The sequence below is a fragment of the Carettochelys insculpta genome, chromosome 28 (genome assembly GCF_033958435.1).
Source record: "Carettochelys insculpta isolate YL-2023 chromosome 28, ASM3395843v1, whole genome shotgun sequence".
Classification (NCBI taxonomy): domain Eukaryota; kingdom Metazoa; phylum Chordata; order Testudines; family Carettochelyidae; genus Carettochelys; species Carettochelys insculpta.
The window spans coordinates 6067808-6090857 of record NC_134164.1 but is presented as its reverse complement, the minus strand read 5'-3'; the positions used below and the strand labels follow the sequence as shown (position 1 = coordinate 6090857).

General features: G+C 60.5%; 2 protein-coding genes across 2 annotated transcripts; both read right to left on the bottom strand.

The window, feature by feature from the left end:
• Nucleotides 1–224: 224 nt before the first annotated feature.
• Nucleotides 225–6675, bottom strand: HSD17B1 (hydroxysteroid 17-beta dehydrogenase 1). Its single transcript, XM_074979063.1, has 6 exons — nt 6579–6675; nt 5788–5949; nt 3954–4133; nt 3336–3429; nt 2106–2289; nt 225–459 (listed from the first exon to the last, which is right to left on the bottom strand). The coding sequence occupies exons 1-6, from the start codon at nt 6673–6675 to the stop codon at nt 289–291; spliced, it is 888 nt and encodes a 295-aa protein (XP_074835164.1). The 3' UTR covers nt 225–288.
• A 2338-nt stretch (nt 6676–9013) lies between these two features.
• NAGLU (N-acetyl-alpha-glucosaminidase) lies at nt 9014–17322 on the bottom strand. Its single transcript, XM_074979260.1, has 6 exons — nt 16896–17322; nt 14647–14794; nt 14176–14322; nt 12691–12776; nt 12044–12300; nt 9014–11473 (listed from the first exon to the last, which is right to left on the bottom strand). The coding sequence occupies exons 1-6, from the start codon at nt 17300–17302 to the stop codon at nt 10257–10259; spliced, it is 2262 nt and encodes a 753-aa protein (XP_074835361.1). The 5' UTR covers nt 17303–17322; the 3' UTR covers nt 9014–10256.
• Between the last annotated feature and the right edge of the window lie 5728 nt (nt 17323–23050).

Sequence of the window (23050 nt, the reverse complement as noted above, 5' to 3'; positions counted from 1 at the left end):
CACCTGGGAACGCCCAGACGTCCCCTCGCTCTAGGGCAGCAATTGTGGCATGAGCGAGGTGTCCCAAAGTCCCAGCCCCATCCATCCCAGGGCAGCCTGTTGCCCAGCCCCCAGGCCAGGTCACATTGCAGGGCTCAGTGTGGGGCAGAGAGCGCCAGGAGCCCTGCGAGAAACACACAGGTTTATTGGAGCTCGCTGGTGGGGGAGCACAGACCTCCCCCATACAAAGTCAGGGTAACGCAGGGCGGGTGAGGGCTGCCTGCTGCCAGGCCCGCTGCGAGCTCCCCTTCACGCCTGGTCTCCCTGGGCCTCACCCGGCGAGAAGACGAACTTGTGCATGGCACGGAGGTACTCAGAGCCGTCGGGGCTGCTCAGCTTGAGCCGGGCGAGCGGCATGAAGAGCTGGGTGGTGAAACAGCGCAGAGGGGGACGGGGGTTGGCAATGACCTCCAGGAACACCTGGGAGAAGCAGAGAGGGGCGAGTCAAGGACACCTCAAAGCTGGCGTAAGGCAGGGGCCCCCCAAGCTCAGCCAGGGGGAAGGCCCAGAGCCCAGATCTGTGGAGCTGTAGGGCAGGGCAGGGCAGGGCAGGGCGGAGGTTGGAGTGAGAGACAAGGGGAGAAGAGGGCTGGGAACAGAGGGGCCAGGCAGTGAGCAGAAGGGAGGCTGTGAGCGGAGCTGGGGGGCAGGCTAAGAAGAGAAGGAGGAGCTGAGCTGTGGGGCTACAGCTGTAGGCGTGAGGGCTGAGTGGGGCAGAGGACCCCCGCAGGGAAGGGAACTGAGCAGAGGTAGGCAGAACAGCTGAGAGAAAGGCGCCGAGGGGGCCCAGGGGCGCTGGGGGCAGATGGGGAAGGGGCTGAGCTGAGCACAGGAACACAGGGCAGAGAGAGCCGGGCAGTGTTGACGAGGGTGGTGGGGGCAGATGGGGGGGGCTCGCGATCAGCCGGGCTCCTCTGACTGAGGGGTGGCACTCAGGGCTTTCCTGGCTGGTGGTGGGGGCTTGGGGCTCCGGGCTCTGTCCCAGAGAAGGGCACAAGGGACCCATTGACTGGCGCCCTGGGGCTGCCTCAGCCTTTCACGGCCATGCACCTGCCTGGGGCTGTGCAGACTCCTGCCCTGGGCTCCCCACCCTAAGCTCCTGGGAAAGGAGGGCAGGGTGAAGGCCCAGCCAGTCCCCCTGGCCCCAGGCAGCAGAGTGAGGTCGGGGGTGGCTGCACTTACCCCTGCCAGCTGCCTGGCTCTGCTCCCTGCCGGCTCTGCACTTGGGTTCAGGACTGGTCTCAGCCCCTGGCCCTGCCCAGGCAGCATGGGGCCAGGAGTGACATAGGAACATAACGGCCACCGTGGGTCGGAGCAAAGGCCCAGCCCAGTGCCCTGTCCTCTGACAGTGGCCAAAACCAGTGCCCCAGAGGGAGCAAACTGGGAATCATCGAGTGATCCCCCTGCTGTTGCCCATTTCCAGCCTCTGACAAACAGGTGAGGGGCACCGTTCCCGCCCGTCTGGCCCACACCTCAGTGAATTTATTGAGCTCTTTTCTGCACCCCGACAAAGTCCCGGTCCCCACAACATCCTCTGGCCAGGAGTCCCACAGGGCGGCCGTGCGCTGCGTGAAGGAAAACTTCCTTTCGTCCGTTTTAAGCCTGCGACCCATTAGTTTCTTTCTTTTGTTGCGGGGACAAGGAAATCCCTTTTCCTTATTCACTTTCTCCACCCATCAGGATTTTATAGACATCGCTCAGATCCCCCCTTTACTCTAAGCCGAACAGGCCCAGTCTGTTTAATCTCTCGCCGTACGGCTCCCGTTTCAACCCCCTCCTCATTCTTGGTGCCCTTTCCTGAACCTTTTCCAACGCCTACATGTCTTCTCTGAGACGAGGCCACCACGCCTGTACGCAGTATTCAAGAGGTGGGTGTAGCAGGGATTTAAACAGAGGCATTACCTGTCTTAGTCTCTATCCCTTTTTTAAGGACTGTTAGCATCGTCTTTGCTTTTTTGACTGCTGCTACAGTGCACTGAGCGAACGAATGAGGTTCGACCCAGATTTGGACTTGGATCGCTGGGGTCGAGGGCCAGGGTGCCAACCGTCACGCCACAGAACCAGACCTGCAGGACCTCATCCGTGTCCTGGGCCACGTCGCGGAAGAGGCTCTGGCAGTGCTGGAGGTACTGGCTGTACAGGGTGTAGGTCTGGGGGTCCAGGCTTTGCAGCGTGCTGCCCTCAACCTCTGTGCTCTGCAGATTGGCCAGGAAGCTTGTCTGGACTGGGCCACACTCGATCAGTGTGACGCTGCAGGAGAGAGCGGGGGACGGGGTGGCTGTCAGGGGACAGAGGCCTGAGAGATGACCTACAAGCACACACATGGGGGCTTTCACCCCCCACCTGGGCACTGGCATATCGCACCAGTTTTGCATTTCCGAGCCCATGGCCCCCAGGAGCTCTTCGGGTGGTGGGGATCAGCCAGCAGCTGAGAACCGGCAGGGGAATCACAACCAGCCCCACAGGCTGGGGCTGAAAGCAATGGCATGTCAGATATGCTGACGGGCACCACCAACCCCCCCACCCCCACCAAGCTTTCCCCTGGGGAGGGGTGTGGATTTCCCCCATGGCTGGCCAAGGTCTGGGGTGAGCCTCTGATACAAGGTGTGGAGACACTGGGGGAGAGAAAGGCAGAGCCCTAAACTCCATTGCAAGGCTGGAGATGGTGCGCTGCCGGGAGAGGGACAGAGCATGGGGTGGATCAGTGACTGAGCCTGCACAGCATGGCAGGACAGGCCCTTCCAGGATAGAAAACACCCCCCTCCTAACCAGCTCCCTCGGCCGGCTGAGATGGGTAGAGGGGACTCAGTGTCGGAAGCCAAAGTCCGGGTGGAAATAAGGCTGCAGTTGGAACACGGCTGGTGACTGACCACAGGAACAAACTCTGCGGCGTGGCAGTGGGTTTCCCATCTCCTGGGCTCCACAGACCCAGTCTGGTGCCTTTCTGAACGGGTCTTGAGTCGCATCCCACCTACTGGGCTCAGGCAGGCGCCAGGTGGGAGTGTCTGGCCTGTGCCACTCAGGACACCAGACCAGGTGGCCGAACAGCCCCTCTTGGCCATAAGCTCCAGGAATTGATGCACCCCAGTGACCAGGGTGCTTCCACCCTCTTGCCCTGAGCTTCCCCTGCTCGGTCAGTCACCTGCAGGATGATTCCTCCTTTCCCGCCCTAAGCCACCCAGTCATAATGCCAGGCAGCAGTGGCCGCGTTCCACCCCAGAGGTGGCTGCATTGCAGCAAGTGTGATAGGTGTAAAGCTTCAGGTCCCTTGGCTGCAAGCTGCCCGTGGTACTCACTGCACGTTGAACTGCTGCAGGACCACGGCCAGGCTCTCGCACAGACCTTCCACAGCAAACTTGCTGGCGCAGTACACGGCGTTGAAGGGGATTCCTAGGGCACAGGGCAGGTGAGAACCAGGAGGGAAAGCCCAGCTGGCCCTTGGGAGCTCCAGCATTATTCCAGGCCCCACATTTTGCCAGCAGCACAGAACACCACACGTGGCTGGCATGGTGTGCGTGCGTTGCTCCCCAATGACCCACCAACCCCAGCAGCTGCTCATTGCAAGGGACCTGGTCTCCCCAGGGCCCTCGGCAGACAGTAAAGCTGGGCATGGATGGAGTTTCCCCAGGAAGGGCAGTGGCATGACCCCACAACAGGGCTCCTTCTCCTTTTTCCATCCATGAGTGGAATAAATTTTGTTGCCTGCACCCAGGCATGCGCAGATGTGCACCACCCATAGAACCACACATGCTACCGGTGGTGGGCGCTCTGCTAATCAGCGGGGCGGTGCCTGAATCTCTCCTGGTGAGCCGCCCACGCGCTCAGCGTATGGGGAACACTGCCCCACGGGTGACAGCTCTGTGCAGTGGGCAGGTGGCTGGGGAGAGGGCCCCTGGGTGCGGGGGGGCTCATACCTTGCAGCGCCCCCACGCTGCTGGAGATGATGATCTTGCCGGCCTGACGCCGCTTCATGCCTGGAAGGAAGGTCTGGATGGTGCTGATCGTCCCAAACACATTCACGTCGAAGATGGTTTTCATGGCCTGGTAGGAGCAGGTCTCCAGGGGGCCCATCAGCCCCACCCCGGCATTGCACACTGAGGGGAGCATAGCAAAGAGCTGCCCTTAGTCGGGGGGCAGGGAAGGGAGCTCCCTTGGGCCTCTGCCCTCCTGTGCCAGCCCCACACACAATCACAAATCTGGAGTCAGCCCCCACAGCATCATGACATTAGCTTAGAACCCTGAAACGGGAGACTTGGGCCTTAGGGCTCAACCTTTTCCAGCAGCTGCTTCCACAGCAGGGCAGGACACGCCAGGCTCTCTCGCAGCACAAAGAGCAATTCTCAGCCAGTCACGGGGCTCCAGGCGCTGGGGCTTTAAGTTGGCGACCACTGGTCCCCTTTTTAAAGAAACAGCTGCACAGAGGGGCTTCCGTCCCCCGGCCTCAGCACCAACATCTTGCGCCAGGACTGCTTCTCCAAGCCCCCGGTCCCCAGGAGCTGGTGGGGTGGGGCAGGGGGCGACCAGCCCATAGACTGAGAACAGGTGGATCACAGCCCTGGGCTTTGGGGCACAAGGCATCCTTCAGGATTAACCCCTTCCTGCCCACGCTGGAGCCCGGGCAGAGAAGGCAACAAGGTTATGTCGGTGGCCAACGGCAACCCGGAGGTGCCGTTTACGGGCAGGAAGGGACAAGCTGCTTCTAGGTACCAAGGTGGTGGGTTGTGGAGGGGAGGAGGAACGGGATGATCTCTTCACAGACACAGGCTGTATCGTACCGACCCTGCGCCTTGTGGCTGGAAGCAGTTCCCACCCCATCCCCTCCTGCACTGTGCTGAACAGCACCTGCTAGCCACGGTCTGGTGCCAACCCTCCTAGAAACCTGGAGGGCAGGGGCTGGTCAGCCTGCGGGCGCGCCATAGGCCTCCAGAACACACAGTGCCCAGGTAGCAGGAGTGTGGCCGGGGGTGCCCAGCCAGGTGTGGAGGGCACTGAGTCAGGTCAGTCGGCCGCCTCCAAGCGTGTGGGTGCAGGTGCTCCCCAGCCAAAGCCTGGAGCTTAGAAGGCCATGAGAAAACCCCAGCGGCGCAGGAGTCCTCGTTAAAAGGGGCTCAGTCGCCCGGACTGTTGTTTGGACCTTTGCCCTGCCGAGCTCTGACCAACTGCCTCTGAGCTGGCCTGGTTAGCAGCGAGTTTACCAGGCGTGCCGAAAACGGGACACCCCCCATTTCTAACGCAGGCCTGGGACAGCAGGAAGAGCAGGGCTGGAACTTGTGTGGGGAGGGCTGGGGCCACACTGGGCCCTGCCCTTCTGCTCAGGGCCTCTCTTTCCTCCAGAGAGCGCCCCAAGGAGCTGCTAGTGGGCGGGGCGCTGCAGGAGCCCCCAGGACACGTCACACACGGCCGGGCTGGCCACAGCAGAGAACTTGGGGGGGGAGTACCCCCCAAAGTTACTTGAGTAAAAGTAACGCTGCTGGGAGGGTGTACTTAAGTACAGATCACTGATGACCTCCCTCCGGCTGGAAAACTACTTGAGTAACATCACCACATGGCTCTACTCAAGTATCCAGACATGCACTTTTACTCAAGTAACTTTTGGGGTACTTTTTTCTCCTCTGGAGCTTGGCACCTCTCCTGCCAGCATGGAGATGCAAGGGGCTGGCAGGGTGGCCGGCCCCCATTTCCCAGGGCTGGCTCAGGGGGCAGGCAGGCAGGAAGCCGGGGCAGAGACGCCGGGCCTGAGGGGCTCACCCAGCACATCTACACGCTGCTCCTGCACCTGCTGCGCGGCTTTGGCAAGCGACTGCGGGTCGGTGACGTCCAGCTGCAGGATCTCCAGGGTGCTGGCGTGGCAGCCCCGGACGCCCTCCAGCAGCCGCTCCTTCTTGGCCAGGTTGCGCATGGTGGCGTAGACTGGGAGAGAATGAGAACGTGGCTTGAGTGGGGAGTGGGAGGGCTGCCTGCAAACCCCTGGGCAGTCATGGGGGGGTTCTCTGTCTCTGGGGAGCCCCCACTCTGTCCCCCCAGGTGCCCCCCAGGAGACCCCTGGGGTGTACGAGGCTTGGCCCTGGCCAGCTCAGCCCGTTTGCCTGGCACCTAGGGAGCAAAGCAAGTGACTGGGCTCCCCCAGCTGCTGGGTTGCAGGGGAAGGGGGGACCGTGGGAAGCCCCAGCGGCACAGAGAGGGAGCTGCTGCTGCCTAATCGGCATGCAGGGCCCCAGCCGGCATCTCACCCCCAGACCCTCCAGGTCCCACCCGTAGCACAAGGCTCCACCTCCCTTTGTCTCCCCAAGGCTCCATCTTACCCAGGACCATTTGTCCTTCTTCCCACCTCTGCCCCCAGGGAATCCCTTCTGCTGAGACTGCGTGACAGGGTGCAGCCAGGGTGCATCTCCCACCCACACGGCTCTCTCGCTCCCACCCCACAGCAGCCCCATCTCCAACCCACGGCCTCTTCTCCCACCCCTTGGGGCTGCAGAGCCTGGCTCCTTCCCAGCGGATCTGCCAGCCCCAGGTCACCACTGTGCAAGCCCTGGGCCTACCTTTAAACCTGCAGGAGGCGTCGGAGGCCAGGTGCACGGCCAGCCCCAGGCCAATCCCCGAGGAGCAGCCAGTAATGAGCACCACGGTTTTCTCCATCGCTGCTGCGGGCTGGGGCAGACGCAGCATCCAACACAGCTGCTGGTTCCCGCTGGTGGCTGGGAGGCTGTGGGCTCCGTCCCTCCCTGGGGCTGCCTCATGCCATTATTTTGTCTATTTCTTAGCTCAAGGCTGGGCCGCTCCCCATCCCTCCTCCACCTCCAGCTGAGGTGCCCTCCGGCCTTCACTCGCAGGCCTCTGGAGATAAGATTCCAGCAGCCGGGCGTGGGGTTGGGAGGTGCATGGGGCAGCCTGCCTGTGAGAATCAGCCTCAGCTGGGCCTGGGAGTGCCCAGCAGCCATGGTCGGCACAGAGAGGTGGGGGCTAAGGCTGGCAGAGACCCGCTTGGGTGGGATCCCCCACTGATGCCAGCTCCCAGCCAAGGAACTTCCACATCTTCCCCTTCGGCACCAGCAGGCCTGGGCACTAGGGGGAAGCCAAGCCCAGCCCGTGGTGCACAGAGGGACTGGCCGGGGAGAGCCTGGCACAACAGGGAACTGAAGTCCCCACCTGGGGCCCTACCCACTAGGCCAGCCTCCCTCCTCCACGGATGGCTGAGCTGCATGGATGGCCGGGCCTCGAGGCGGGACTGAGGCCCAGTAAATCCAGACCAGTCCTGACCGGCCTCCCTGGGTGGTCTGGCCTGAGAGGTCGCTAGCAAATCTAGCCCCCCTGAAATCTCCCCGCCTGGCACTTCCCAGATTACCTCCAGCAGGCACGGAGAGCCCCACCTGAGCTCTCTAGCACAGCCCAGCACGCTGCTGACTTAGAGTCAATGGGTGCGCTGCTAACCGCCTCTCCCTCCCATGGGGTGGGGAGCTGAGCTGGCCTAGCCCGTCGGGTTGCAGGCCTCCGCTCGGTATTCCCTTCCTACGTGATGATGTTTGCACTCGCCTGTGCTGAATTTCACCTCCCGGGCTTCAGCCATGTCTTCCGTTTGGCCAGGTCCTTTGGAGTCCTCCCCTGGCCCCCGACGTGCTGGCAGCCTCTCCCCAGCTTGTCGTCACCTTCAGATGTTAGTCTGATCTCCCCGAAATCATCCCCGTCACAAAGGGAAATTACCAGCCCTCCCGCCCCCATAGCCACTCTGTCACTTAGCTTTCAACCCTTATAGTATTGTCCTCTGGACCACATCTCTCTGCTTGTGTGTGTGAGACGAAGTGGGGCGAGTGAGGATTGCTCCCCTGGTTAGGTTGCAGGATTTTCCTATTGTCCTGCGATAACAGCCAGGGGGTGCCTCAGTTTCCCTTGGCACAGCATCAGTGCATAATTGGTGATGGGAGTTTCTGCGTGAGGACTTCTCACATGCACGTGATGGGCCTCCAGGGCCTTTGTAACGTAGGCAGCCAGGTAACGTCTTTCTTCTCAGGGCAACAGGACAAAGGAGGGAGGAGGGGCCTGGCTGGTTGGAATTGGAGCTGGGCTGTGGAGTGGGGCCATCTGGTCTGGCTGGAGAGGGAGGAAGGGGGGCCAGGGCCCGGCTCAGGGACCCCCTCTAGGCCCCTCTCCCTGAGATGGACAGTACTGACGGCTTCTGGTTCCTGTGCTGACAAGTCTGTTCTACTGTGTCCCTGTCGCCTGATCACCCTCCTGCTCTCTAGGCTGAGCAAGAGTCACATCTGCCTGCCTGGGGATGGGGGGTAGGGCCTCGTGGCCCCCACAGTGTGGCCTACAGTGTCTGGAGGCCTCGGGGTCCCCATTTTTAAAGATGGCAAATACTGCCCCCTTCTTCAGTGCTCTGGAACCTCAGGGAATAGCAAAAGGTTCGGGGCAGAGGTCCTGCTAATTTTTTCCATCCCTGTAGAGAATACATTTTGTTAGGTGCACTCAGGTACGTGTGCATGTGCACCACCCATAGAAACCCAAGCTGCTGACCATGGGCGCTCTGCTAATCAGCTGGGCAGCACCTGAATCCCACCTGGATGGCCACCCACATACTCCACTTACAGGCAATGCTGGTCCAGGGGCAGCCAAAACCTGGCACTTCTGTTGCTCATTTAACACCCACAAACTGGTACCTTGGCCATGCACCTCCGGCCAAACCCCACCTGCATGGAGCACCCCCGGAGGGCAGAGCTGAACTGCCCAGCACCAGAGGCGGCAGGCCGGCCAGCCAGCCTGTCTGGAATGGAGCCCTGTTGAGACTTCCTGCAGCTGTGACCTCCAGCCTGGCTGTTCTCCGAGGGCTGTTCTGACTCACAGCTGCCTCCCTTCCTCCCCGCCCCGCTCGGGACAGCACCGAGAGCCAGAATGCCCTCAGCCTCTAGCCCTGGAGTTTCTGAAGTGCCTAATAACCCCATGGAGGTGGGGGAAGAGATACTCCCATATGCAGCAGGAAGAGATTCCAGGCCTTTAATTGCTGCGCACAGTACAAAGGTCAGTCTCAGTGTTACCCGTTCAAAGCACATTTACACACCTGTGCAAAAATCATTCCCCTGCAAGAAAGCGAGCCCCACTGCAGCCCAGACCCCCGGCTCCAGCTGCGCCCCCTGCTCCCCAGAGCTGGCGGGACTGCAGCCGTTTGGAGGAAGAATTCAGACATGCGCCAGCCTTGCTTGGCAGCATAGCGGGGTGTGGGGGGAAGGGGACAAGGCCCAGCAGAGAGCTCTGGGTGGAAAGGGACCCAGTGTAAAAATATACGGTCCTTGTAAAAAAATATCCCCGAGTCTGGGTTTGCTTTAGTCCAAAGGCACAGAGGTGGTTCTGAGCGGGAAGCTGGCCCCTGTAGGGACAGCCCCACTGGGGTGAGCTGCTGCCCGGTGTCAGGTCTGCTCCCCTTTGACGCCAACAGAGGGGGCACAGAGGGAAGAGTGGGGAGAGGCCTTAGAACTGCCTGATACCCGGGGGGCTGGGGGTCGAGGCAGCTCCCCGAGCTGAGGATGGCCAGGAGGTGTGGCCTGTGCGGTGCCTCCTCCAGGCCCTTTGCAACAGGCATTAAAGTCGGGCGGGGGAAGGAATTTCCAGCCTTTTGTTCTTTAGCCCCCGAGCAGCTGCGTGTTACGCTCCCACCCTGCACAGAGAGATGCTTCCCCTGGGCTCGGGAGGCGTTTCCCGCCCCTCAGCCTGTTTGGAGCCAATTCCCCCAAGCCCCCAGCAGGGGGGAAACGGTTGGCAACGAGGGCGTCGCCTGCCAAGCGGGCACTGCCCATGTGTGCCCGCTTCCACTGAGAACCCAGCCCCGTCCCCTCCCATGCCCCGAAGGGATCCCTGTGTCCTGCCTGCCCCTACAACAGGCCTGAGTCTCACCGGCTTCCCCTGGATGCTGGGACCAGCCTCCAAGCCATGAGGCTGGGCCGATCGAGACGCTGGTCCAGTCAGAGCACCCCAGCGCCCTAAGAGCCACCGCAGGATTGGTCCCTCCAGCCCTGAGTTAATTCCCTAGCTTGCCACGCTCCTCCAGCAGGAAAGGGCCCATTTCCCGCAGCGGCGAGACCCCCCGCCTTTGGTAGCCAGGTGGGACGCAGGTTTGGTTCAGGCTCCGGCAGGGTCTTGGGGTGGGGTGGGGATGGGGGGCAGGAGCCAGGCGCCCCAGCATCCCCAGCATGGCAGAGCTGCCATCCCCAGCCCCGCAGGAAGGTCCCTCAGGCAGCCTCTGGCCGGCTGCGCCGCACGGCGTGGGGATAGTACTTGAGAAAGATCTTCTTGGCGATCTCCAGCGTGTCGCCGGCCGGCTGGGAGGGGTACCGCTTGCCATTGTAGATGAAGCCCCGCTCCACCTGGAAGACAGCCTGGTTGAACTGCTCCTGGCGGAAAGGGGTGCCGGACAGCAGGCTCTCCACCAAGGCCGAGACAAAGAGGCTCCAGCGCACCCTGTAATAGTCCAGCACCAGCCCCCCCAGCTGCTTGTTGGCGTAGTCCAAGATGTTGCCGTTGGGCCCCCAGAGCGTCAGCTGGTTGCGGGCATTCCAGTCGTACAGCTCCACCTCCTTGTCGCTGGTGGCCACGGCGTGGGCCTGCTCCAGCCAGCGGCCCAGCAGGAAGCCCCGGTGGCTGGCCAGAAGACTGTCCAGCTCTGGGAGCAGGTCGTAGATCAGCACCCCGCCAGCGGTCAGCAGCTGCGGCAGTGTCTGGTTCTGGAAGGACTGCCGGATCTCCAGGTAGTAGTCGGTCACCAGCTGCTGGGCGGCCTGCCGGGTCACGTCCACCAGGTCGTAGAGGAAGGTGGGGCTGGCACCCAGCTCGCCAGCAGCGGCCAGCAGCAAGCGCCAGGCCTCATAGACGTCGCTCTGGTTGTACCAGACCTCCGTGGCGATGCGCAGGGACGGCCGGTGCACTAGAGGGCTGTGGTTGTGGTTGATGCAGAGGCCCGAGCAGTTGTAGACGCTGCGGAGCAGCAGCTGCCAGGCCCCGGCGGCCTTGGCGTTCTTGGCACCGTAGCGCCGCTCGGCGTAGTCGGCCACCCACCGGTGGAGGTCGAGCGGCCCCTGACTCCAACCCAGCTCGTTCATCAGCTCGAAGATCATGTCATTCTGCTCGATGCCCTCTGGCGTCAGGCCGGTGCCCACCAGGGTGGAGTTGGGGAAGCGCCGGGCATCGAAGGGGCCCCGGTTGATGCTCTCCACAGCGCCAAAGAGGCCGTGGTTGCCGCCGAAGTTTTGCAGCATGCACCAGATGAAGGGCTGCCCGTAGAAGGACTCCGTGCGTTGGTATATGGGGTCGGACTCAGCAAAGAGATCAAGCACCACCATCCGGCCCAGGGGCACGCCACCCAGCAGCGCCCGCACCTGAGCCGGCCGCCAGAAGTCAGGCTGGTTCTGGAAGAGCCAGCCCTGCATGAGCCACACCGCGTCGGGGTCGCCTGGGGACAGACGTGCAGCAGCGTGAGGGAAGTCAGCCGCGACAGCTGCCTCACACCCCTCTCTCCCCCCGAGAGTGGGGGCACGTCAGCTGTCATGCAGCTCAGAGCCATGGCAGCCCCTCTCTTGGCACTAGGCATCCGCCCGCCTGCCACCCATCCCCTGCCCTCAAAGAGCCAACTCATCCCAGCTGGGCCCTGAGTGAAGCCTGGGGACTATGAGCTGCAGCGCCAGTGGCAGGAAGCTACCAGCCTGGAACCGTGAAAGACTCTCACTACCCACCCTTGAGCAGGGCTCCCACTAATCTTCTCTATCCATGGGCGGAATAAGTTTTGTTATGTGCGCCAGGGCAGAGACGGATGTGCACCACCCATAGAAGCACACACTGCCAGCTGCAGGTGCTCTGCTGATCAGCTGGGCAGCACCTGAATCTCTCCTGGGCGGACACCTAAGCGCTCCGCTTACAGGAAACACTGCCCATGAGCCGAGCCAGCCCAGTCCAGTTCTGGCCCGAGTGCGCAGCCGAGGATCCCTACGGCAGAACCCTTTAGGAGTTCCTGCTCGGGCCCTACCTCCAGTCATGGATCTGAAGACGGCACCGCTGACGCCCGCGAGGTAGGCAGGGTCAGAGGACCGGGGTCTCATCTCATTGAAGGTGTCAGCGCTGTAGATGTGATCCGTGCCGAACTCTCTGATCAGCTCCTTCAGGAAGAGGGTCCCGATCACCTGGAACATGGGGTCCCCGGGGTCCAGCAGGTAGGTACATGAGTAGGTGCAGTCAAAGCTGCCCCAGCTCCCCAGCTGGGTGACGTTGATTCGGGGGAACACCCTACGGCACAGAGTGGGAGTCAGAAGAGGGGCCAGGGCTCCCCAGCCCGGCCACACGTAATGCTCAGCTCCATCCGCCACCGGGGCCTCTGCTGCTCCCTGCACCTGGGGCTGAGTCCTATTGGGTTTGGAGGCAGTGTGCCCTCTCCATTTTTTTCCACCCACACACAGAATAAATTTTGCTAAGTGCGCCAAGGGCTGTGCACCACCCGTAGCAACACAGGCTGCCGGCTGCGGGCGCTCTGCTAACCAGGGAGGCGGCACTTGAATCTCTCCTGAGTGGCTGCCCACGCCCAGCTTCCAGGCGACACTGGTACAGCGGCAGGGAGATACCCATAGGGGAGAAGCTATCACCAAACCAAGCCCCACCCAGAAGCGTTCGCACATCTACCTCAAGAGGCCCCGGGGGACGTGCCCTGCGAACGCCGGCAGCACGGGGATCATTCCCAGCGACCGCATCCTCTCCAGGATCCTGTACTGGGGGGGAAAGGAGGAAACGCCGGATAAAGGGGAGACAACGGGCCGGGAGCTCTGGAACCCACACGCGGCTGCACCACCCGTCCCAGGGACAGTGACTAGCCAGGGGGCCACATCCGTACTCCGGTCTCCAACCCCTGGTCACAGCCCTGAACAAACCTCTGCTCCCCGGGCACCAGGCAGCACGGAAAAGGCAGGTGCTTGGTTCAGCATCCCACAGCTCTCTGGACTGCAGGGGCTTTGCAAGACCCCCTCACCACCCAGCAAAATCTCTCCACTCCCACTGGTCAGTTTCAGGCCAATAGCGGTGGAGAGATTTTGCTAGGGGTGGTACCGGCAGCACAGAGCCAGATGAAGCCAGCTTGGGCTGCTGGCTGGGAACTGTGTCTATAAGCATCTCCTGGCCAGGGCTCTGCCTGCCCCCCGATTCCCTCCCAGACTCTGGGCATCCTTCGGCAGCCCTCCCACAGGCCAGAGCCTTCTCCTGACACACACCCCCCAACCCCAGTGATGCACCCCGCCCCAGGTCACCGCCCTCCTGGCCTCCGCCACAGCCCAAACCCCTGCACCCCCATTCCCCGCCCCAGGTCACCGCCCTCCTGGCCTCCGCCACAGCCCAAACCCCTGCACCCCCATTCCCTGCCCCAGGTCATCGCCCTCCTGGCCTCCGCCACAGCCCAAACCCCTGCACCCCCATTCCCTGCCCCAGGTCACCGCCCTCCTGGCCTCCGCCACAGCCCAAACCCCTGCACCCCCATTCCCCGCCCCAGGTCACCGCCCTCCTGGCCTCCGCCACAGCCCAAACCCCTGCACCCCCATTCCCTGCCCCAGGTCATCGCCCTCCTGGCCTCCGCCACAGCCCAAACCCCTGCACCCCCATTCCCTGCCCCAGGTCACCGCCCTCCTGGCCTCCGCCACAGCCCAAACCCCTGCACCCCCATTCCCCGCCCCAGGTCACTGCCCTCTGCCACAGCCCAAACCCTGCATCCCCATCCCTCGTCCAGGTCACCGCCCTCCTGGCCTCCACCACAGCCCAAACCCCTGCACCCCCATCCCTCATCCAGGTCACAACCCCTCCTTCACCCAAACTCCCCCTCAGACCCCCCCGCTCGCTCCTGCACCCCAGCTCCCTACCCCAAAGCTTCCTTCTTCTCCCAGCCTCCGGCCCAGACCCACGCCCCCCATCAAATACTACTGCACCCCCCAGTCCTAGATCATGTTACCTAGGCCTTCCCTGGGCGCCCCTGCACATCCCCCCACCCCACCCCTGGGGGGTTCCCATGCAGCAGCGCCCCAGCTGAGGCAGAGGCATTAGGGAGCTCATGTGGAGAGCTGTCCGAGGAGGCACCTCTGGGACTTGCAGGCTGGGTGCGTGCAGCAGAGAGCCAAATGCCAGTACCTGCAAATACAGCTGCTTTAAGTTCCAGGAGAGAGGCAACGGCCCAGCCCAGGTGTGCAGGTTTCCCATGCGGTTCCAGGCCAGGAAAGCAGGCCCAGTGAAGTACTCATCTATTTCGGACTGGTTCAGGCCCAAGGACAGATATACCTGGAGCCAGGAAGGGGAGAACTCAGGGAGCTGCTCAGACCGGACAGAGAGAGGCCGCCCTGCAGAACACAGCACTTGCCCACCCATTCAGATACGCCTCATGCTGGGAACGCTCCCCTGCGGCCAGCCCTAACGTTCCCAGTCGCAGCTCAGCCAACACAGCCGTTCCGCCCGGCCATCCTGCACAGAGACAGCTCGCCGGGCTGTGATACCCCCGGGGCGGCAGCCCCGGCAGAGCGCCTCGCTCTGTGCTGTCTGTCAGACACTGCATCTCCCCGAGCTCCCGAAAAGCCCCAGCAGAGAGAGACAAATCAAACACTCAACCCGTTGCCAAACAGCCTCCTGCCCGGTAAAGGCCAGCGCCAGGTTAATGCCGTTAAGAGCCATCCAGTCGATCTCTCGCTCCCAGCGAGGCCAGTCCCACCACACGTAGGAGTAACTGTGGGTGCAGACGTTCTGGTAGTAGCGGAACCTGGGAGGGAGAGAACAGAGGCTTCGGAGAACACACCTGAGCCCACCCAGGGGAGGCTACAGCCAGGTCATAGTGAAGGAAACCGGAACGCAGGCAGCTCCTTCCAAAAGATCCTTGTCTCTCCCGGCCAACACTGGCCCATAGATGCTGGAGGATTAACTCTGGTGGCCTCCTCCCACTGGGGCAAAAGTTCCCCCCCGAATGCAAAACTCAGGAGTTTAGGGGGGGTTTCTTTCAATTCATAGTTTTTTGGTGGGAATTTCAGCATCTCCCTCTGCGTTTTTCAGCTCAGACACCTGCAGCTCAGGTGAAGCCTAGCAGGGAAACTGACTCACTCCTTCACAACAAACCAGAGGGCCCACCCTCCACGTGACACAGCAAATAAGGGTCATTGTCCAAAACTAATGAAGTGCAGCAGCAAACAGGCCAGTGAGGCTAAGGCGCGGAGACCCCCCTGCAGCACTCTGCGGTGAGGTGGTTTCTTTCCCCATATGCAGACAGTTCCCTTTTATCCTCTCGCTGTGCTCACAGCTTGGAGAAGTTCCCCACTGATCTCAGGGACGAGCTGCAAGCTTTCACGTGTTGCCTGACCGTACGGTCACAAATCACATCAAGGCCCTTCCCAGGAGCAGCTCGCTTGGGTCCGGCATGTGGGAAACGCTGCTGCAGGGCCTGGCTTTCTGGCCCAAGGAGCATGAACCAAACTTCCAGGCAAGCCCCTTGCAAATCGCCCTAGGCAACCCCTCCAGCTCAGATTTTGTCCTTTGCTTTCACGTGACAAATCCAAACAGGTGTCACAGCCCCCCCCGCCCCACATGCTGGCCAGGACCTTTTTCAACTTATGCCCCCCAACAGCTGATTGGGCTGGTTTTTGCTGGCATGACCATGGCACAGCAAGGACCCAGGTGACTCAGGACCAGTGCAGGGGCCACTCCAGGACGGTGGGACACTTCCCCTTGCACGCAAAGGCTGCAGGCAGCTGATTGAGGCTCCTGGCTTAACAGGGAAGTGCTCCTTCTGTGGGAGAGTCCTCTGGTCCTGACCCCGGAGCAGCTGCCCAGTCAGCAGAGCGAACAAGGGAGCCAGACACCACCAATGGTTCAGTGGTGCAGGACCAAGGGCATCCCTGGTGTAAGCGCCATTCCCTTACACCAGACACAAACTTGGCCCATGCACCCAAATTCCAGGTAGGGCCAGCATCCAGGACAGGAGGGCATGGAGCAGCCCTCTCCCCCGGCACACCCCCTCCCTCAGCCGGGTGCTCAGAACCCAGGCTCTGGAGCAGGGTCACAACCAGCCAGCACCCCCTGCTCAGCCCCTCCCTGGCAGTCCTCCCCCCAGAGCATCCCTGGCGTAAGCGCCATCAACTCCACTCCCCGGCTCCCACCCAAAGGCGCCTCGGGGCAGCAGGAGGAGTCTGCCTGAGCCAGCCTAGCCCTGCAGGCTAGAGCCAGGCCTGGGGAGGGGCAGGGCATGCCCTAGGCAGCCTGGCACCGGCTCCGCGTTCGGACCCCTGCCCAGGGCAGGTGGGGCGGGGTCCCAGTGGGGACCGGGGCAGGAGGGGTGTCCTGGAAGGAGGGTCCCAGTGGGGGTAGGGGGGACACCAGAGGTGGAAAGAGGGGGCTCCCACTAGGGGAGTCCCATGCCAAGGCAGGAGGGGGGTCCCGGTGGGGGCATGCCAGTGGGGACCAGGGCAGGAGGGAGGTCCTGGCAGGAAGGAACCAATGGGGACAGACTCCGGGGTCCCAGAGGGGGACAGGAGGTTGATCCAGGTGGGGGGGGGGGTCCGGGGGGAGGAGGGGCCTCCCGGGGGTGGGGGCGGGCCGAGGCAGGAGGGGGGTCCGGCAGGGGGTCCTGGCGGGGGACAGGAGGTGGGTCCCGGCGGAGGGGTCCCAGCGCAGGGCGGGGGGGGTCCCGGTAGAGGGGTCCCAGAGGAGGGGTCCTGGCGGGGTGCAGCAGGGGGGGGGTCCCAGCGGGGGGGTCCCGGCGGGGGGGGTGGTCCCGGCGGGGGACAGCGGGGGGGGTCCCAGCGGGGGGGACCCAGCGGAGGGCGGGGGGGGTGGTCCCGGCGGGGGACAGCGGGGGGGGTCCCAGCGGTTACCTGTTGGGGCTGGTGGCGCTGATGACCCCGGGCACGGCGGGCAGCGGGTCCGGCAGCCGCAGCTGCGCCCCGGACCAGGACACGTGGCAGCCGCACAGCTCCCGCAGGTAGCGGTAGATGCCGGCGGCGGCGGCCACCCCGCTGGAGCCGGACACCCGCACGCGCTCCGCGGCGCCGGGCGGGGAGCTGAGCCGGTAGGTGTCCGGCCCGCCGGCCGCCAGCGAGCGGTTCACCGAGACGCCGAAGGCGGCGGCCGCCCGGGGCCCCAGCAGCCGCCGCAGCAGCTCCCGCACCGCCGCCTCCTGCCGCGCGTCCGCCGCCTGGGGCCACGGCAGCGCCGGCGGGGGCCGGGGCCGGGCCGGGGCGGCCGCCAGCAGCAGCAACAGCAGGAGCGCGGCGAGCGCCATGGCCGCATCCAGGCTCCGGGCCCCGCGGGCGGAGCCCAGCCCCGGCCCCGGCCACGCCCCCGACGCGGCCCAGCGCCAAGGAACCGAGTCGGGGATCCCTCCTAGCGCCCCCCCCTGACCCCTGTGACCCCTCCCAGCTCCCCAGCCGAGCCGGGGATCCCTCCCAGCCCCCCAGCTGAGCCGGGGATCCCTCCCAGCCCCCCACTGACCCCAGTCACCCCTCCCAGCCCCCCCGGCCCCTGTGACCCCCGCAGCCCCCCAGCTGAGCCCGGGGATCCCTCCCAGCCCCCCACTGACCCCTGTCACCCCCCCAGCCCCCCAGCTGAGCCCGGGGATCCCTCCTAGCCCCCCCGACCCCTGTGACCCCTCCCAGCCCCCCGCTGACCCCCTGTCACCCTCCCAGCCCCCCAACCAAGTCTGGGGATTCCTTCCAGCCCCCCACTGACCCCAGTCACCCCTCCCAGCCCCCCAGCCAAGCCAGGGATCCCTCCCAGCCCCCCACTGACCCCGTCACCCGTCCCAGCCCCCCAACTGACCCCGGGGATCCCTCCCAGCCCCCGCAACCCGACCCCTGTGACCCCTCCCAACCCCTCAACCGAGCCAGGGATCCCTCCCAGCCCCCCAACCCCTGTCACCCCTCCCAAGCCCCCAACTGAGCCTGGGGATCCCTCCCAGCCCCCCAACTGAGCCCAGGGATCCCTCCCAGCTCCCCCGACCCCTGTCACCCGTCCCAGCTGGGGATCCCTCCCAGCTCCCCCGACCCCTGTCACCTGTCCCAGCTGGGGATCCCTCCCAGGCCCCCACTGTCCCCTGTGACTCCTGACCGAGCCCGGGGATCCCTCCCACCCCCCACTGACCCCTGTCACCCCTCCCAGCCCCCGCAACCTGACCCCTGTGACGCCTCCCAGCCCCCCCAACCAAGCCTGGGGATCCCTCCCAGCCCCGTACTGACCCCTGTGATGCCTCCCAGCCCCCCCAACCAAGCCTGGGATCTCTCCCTGTCTCCCAACCCAACCACTGTGATCCCTTCCATCCAAGCCCCTCTATCTCTCCCTACCCTGCCCCCCACTGAGCTCAGGGATTGATCCCTCGCTTCTTCCCAGCCCACACAACTGAGTCCTGTGATCTCATCCAGCCCCCACCAAACCCACCCCAGTGATCCCTTCCAGCTCCCTGCCACTGAGCCCAGGGGTCAATCCCTGACTTCCTCCCAGCCTCCCCTGCAGAGCCCAGGGGTCCCATCCAGCCTTCTTCCCCAAACCGAGCCCGGTGATCCCTTCCAGCCCCTCCAGACTGGATCCATCTTAACCCATCTCCAGAATCACTCACCACCCTCAGGCGCTTACATGGGCCTTGCCCAAGTTTGGAGTACTGCAGACAGGGCTCTAGGGGTTACGGGGTCACAAGCTAAATACCAGTCAATTGTGGCGCTGTTGCAAAACAAGTAAATATTCTGGGCTGCATTAACAGGCGTGTTGTGAGCAAGACATGAGGCCTCACTCGGAGTCTGGTATCCAGGTCTGCGCCCCACTTTTCAGAAAAGCTGCGGACAAATCGGACGAGGGCCCGAGAAGAGCAACAAGTGTGACTGGAGGTCTAGAAAACATGACTTAGGAGAGAAGAGGGAAAGAACTGGGTGTGTTTAGTTTGGAAAAGAGAACAGTGAGAGGGGACATAACAGCTTTCAAGTACCTGACAGGTTGTTACAAGGAGTAGGAAGAAAAATGGTTCTCCTTGACCTCTGAGGACAGGACAAGGAGCAATGGGCTTAAACTGCAGCAAGGGAGGTTCAGGTTGGGCATTAGGAAAAACTTCCTAACTGTCAGGGTGGCTAAACACCGGAATAAATTGCCTGGGGAGGTTGTGGAATCTCCATCACTGGAGGGTCTTAAGAGCTGGTTAGGGGATGGTCTAGACGGTGCTTGGTCCTTCCATGAAGGCAGGGGACTGGACTTACTGACCTCTGGAGGTCCCTTCCGTTCTATGATCCTATGACTACCAACCGGATTACTCTGACTGGGTGACGTTGATTCGGGGGAACACCCTATGGCACAGAGAAGTGTAGAAAAATCCTCTTCTGAGGTGATTTATATGTTCCTGTCCATGAGCTGTGGTGTCTGTGTGGTTGCCCTGCATCCTGACCAAACAGCCCTTAAGCTGAGCATTTAAAATCTATAATCTGCTTTACCAGCAGTGGTGACATATTTCCCTCACAAACCACATCAAAATTAGATAAATTGAAAAATATATTTATTGTTAAAATGGTGTTTAGATACACAAAATGGCCGCTGAAAAATGACAGTTAAAGAATGACAGTTGCAATTAATATTCGGCGGGCTATGAATATGTATGAAGTTATGGTTTGAAAGGTTTCAAACTGATTGGTTAATTTAGAATCCTTATCCATATGTAATAGTCAAATGCCCCTTTAATACACTGTGGCACTGAGGAGGACCTAGCAGGCAGAGGTTGTCAAACAGGTCCACCCAGGCAGCATATATTCAGGAGAGCAGCCCTGCTTGGGGCATTTTGGACCAGACCTCGGAGGAGAGCAGAAGAAGAAGAAAGAAGACTACAAAGAAGGACTAAGCTAAGAGCTGGACTAAGCCTGTAGCCGAACATCGCTGGCGAAAGAGCCGAAGCTGACCTGCGTGTCAGTCATTGCTCGCTAGCCGCCATGGGCCAACGAAGAACAAAAGAGTTCCAGCCAAAAGACCAGAAGAGCTCCAGCCTATACAGAGCAAAAAGTCACTAGTAAGGCTCCGGTTTTTTTATCCGGAGGGTTTGCCCGGCAGACCGCACCGCCCAAACAACGGTGCCCTGCACAGGGAAACCGCAGCAGCGACCCTGCCCTTCCAGTCACCGACCTTAGCTCGGGCCAGTGTCTGAAATATCACGGTTGTTCCTAAAAAAACACAGAAGGTTTTGTTAACCAAGCCGGTTTTCCTCCTGGCTCTCTTTTTCTTCCTCCTTTACTATCTGACCTAACGCGGCTGCTGTACAAGCGCGCCGTGAGGATCATAACTTCCTAGCTCAAAGAGAACTACAGGCCCAGCGCCTGAATTACAAAGCAGGAATAAGGAGGTATTTGCGGTCTGGGTTTAAAGTCAATATAAGTAATTTGGTAAGCAGTTAATGTAAAAATAGCTTTATATAGTTTTGTAACAAAGAGTGGATTGGGACTTCCCCAAGTCCATGATCTGCGTCTTATATTTTGTACTCCTTTTCTCTTTGTAAAGGCACAGGAGGCCAATGCTATTGATCTAGCCTAAAACTATCACATGCACACAAAAGGGTAGTTAGGCAAACTGCTTTATAATTATAATCCAAAGCTATAAGCTCCCCCCTATTTAGGAGGGTAAAGCGGTCAAAAATAACCCTATAAAGGGAAAACCCTGGTGTTCTTAGTAACCCTTTAAGGGTAATAAAGGTCTGCAATAAAGGACTACCATAACAAGGCGATCAAAATAGGCAGTACCATTTTTAAGGAAATAACCTTTAACTAGGAAAACCCCACTACTTAACTAGGGATAACCTCTCAAAAGGAAACCCCACATATACTGGGCTCTCCCCTGCTTGGCCAGCAGGGCAACCCACTTAACTAAAAAATTAACCTAGCTTAGCGCAGGCAAATTCTTATCCTAAGTAAGATCTGCTCCCCGCGGTAGTCGGCCAAGGGTTAAGCAACCTGGTAAACCTCAGAAAAATCCAGAAATAAATAAATACAATACAGCTCTAAAGTTAATCTTTCCATTTTACAGCACGCATCAAAGGCTGCACGGCCTGTCCCGAAGGCGCAGTAAGTAGCTAAGGGGTTAAATAGCAGTGCTGTTATAGCAGTTACCTGTTGTTTAAGGCTAAAGCCAATTAGCATTCAAATCCTGTGCTTATTTCAGGAAAAACAAAGGTCCATATATTTTGTGTCACCTAGCTTACCATAATCCACACTTTTACTTTGTTAAATAAACCCTTTCTCCCTGTTTAAACCTAACACCTTGTCCGTATTTCTTCCTTGGGTAAACACACCGCAGCAGCGCAGTTCACACACCCTAAAACCCCGTTGTAACTAGACCCACCGTAAACGGCAAGCAGGGTCGCGGGGTAAAATCCTGGGAGCATTGGAAAGGACTTAGTTTTAGGCCAGTCCATTGCTCTGGTGTAACTAACTTAGCCTAATCAATATTCAAATTTATTCTTACGTCACTCACATCCTCAATAAGAAGGAGTCAGAAGAGGGGCCAGTGCTCCCCAGCCTGGCCACACGTAATGCTCAGCTTCATCCGCCACCGGGGCCTCTGCTGCTCCCTGCACCTGGGGCTGAGTCCTATTGGGTTTGGAGGCAGTGTGCCCTCTCCATTTTTTTCCATCCACACACGGAATAAATTTTGCTAAGTGCGCCAAGGGCTGTGCACCTGTGCACCACCCATTTACTGCTGTTCTTTACTGAGGTGCTCATTTATTATCTGTGCTGGGGTAGGGTCTGGGGGCCTCATCCCAGGTCAGGATCATCTCAGAATTGTGAAAAAAGTCATGCCCTCAGGTCGAGCTCAGAGCTGTCCTTACGCAGTTGGGTAGGACACCCAGAAATCTGGGACATTGCTGGGCCTTCCTGTCCACCTACCTCCCTGCCTTTTCCTATCCCCATTCTGAGGTTCTGTTTCCTCCAGAGAGGAGCTCGTTAATGAAAAAGTCTCCCCGACCGACGAGCAGAACCTGAGAAAGAGCCATTCAAAGGGCAATGAACCCATTTCACAGGCATTTGGCAAACCCCTGTCAGTGTCTGAATTTAAGCTGACAGGATTTGAGTTTAACTTCTGTTTTTAAAACATTGCATTACTGTGTTGCTGAAGATCATAAAATCACATCTCTAAACAAATCACACACACCTCGGCATCAGGGCACAAGTTTAATAAGAGTTTAAAAACCAAGAATGCCGAGTGAGTTAGCTGACGTGATTACAGAGCCATTGGCCATTATCTTTGAAAACTCCTGGCCATCAGAGGAGGTCCCACATAATGGAAAAAAGCAAATGTAGTGCCCATCTTTAGAAAAGGGAAGAAGTAGAGTCCAGGGACCAACAGACCTGTCAGCCTCACCTCAGTCCCCGGAAAAATCATGGAGGGGATCCTCAAGGAATCCATTTTGAAACACTTGGAAGAGAGGAAAATGATCAGGAACGGTCAACATGGATTCACCAACAGCAAGTCATGGCTGACCAACCCGATTGGCTTGTATGATGAACTAACTGGCTTGTGTAATGAAGTAACTGGCTCCGTGCATATGGGGAAGGCAGTGGATGTGGTTTACCTGGGCTTTAGCAAAGCATTTGACATGGTCTCTCACAGTATTCTTGCCAGCAAGCTAATGTATGGAATGGATACATGGACTGTAAGGTGGATAGAAAGCTGGCTAGATCGTTGGGCTCAATGGGTTGTGATCAATGGCTCAATGTCCAGTTGGCCTGAAAGCACTACCCCTAGTTGCAGCGCTCCAGGGAAGTGGGGGGAGGGACTGCCCTGCGCATACCAGAAGCAGTGTGGGGCTTCCTTAGGAAGAGGAGGGCGGAGGCAGGGTGTGGGTGGTGAGCAGGGCATGGGTGGGGCAGGGTGGGGAGGGGAAGGAGTAGAGGGAGGGCAGGGCAGGGGTACATGGTTGACCTAACCCCAGTCTAGATGCATCTAAGGCAACAGAAGGATTCTTGCAGCATCAACCAAGCAAATTGCTAATCAACTAAGCATCACTAAGCAA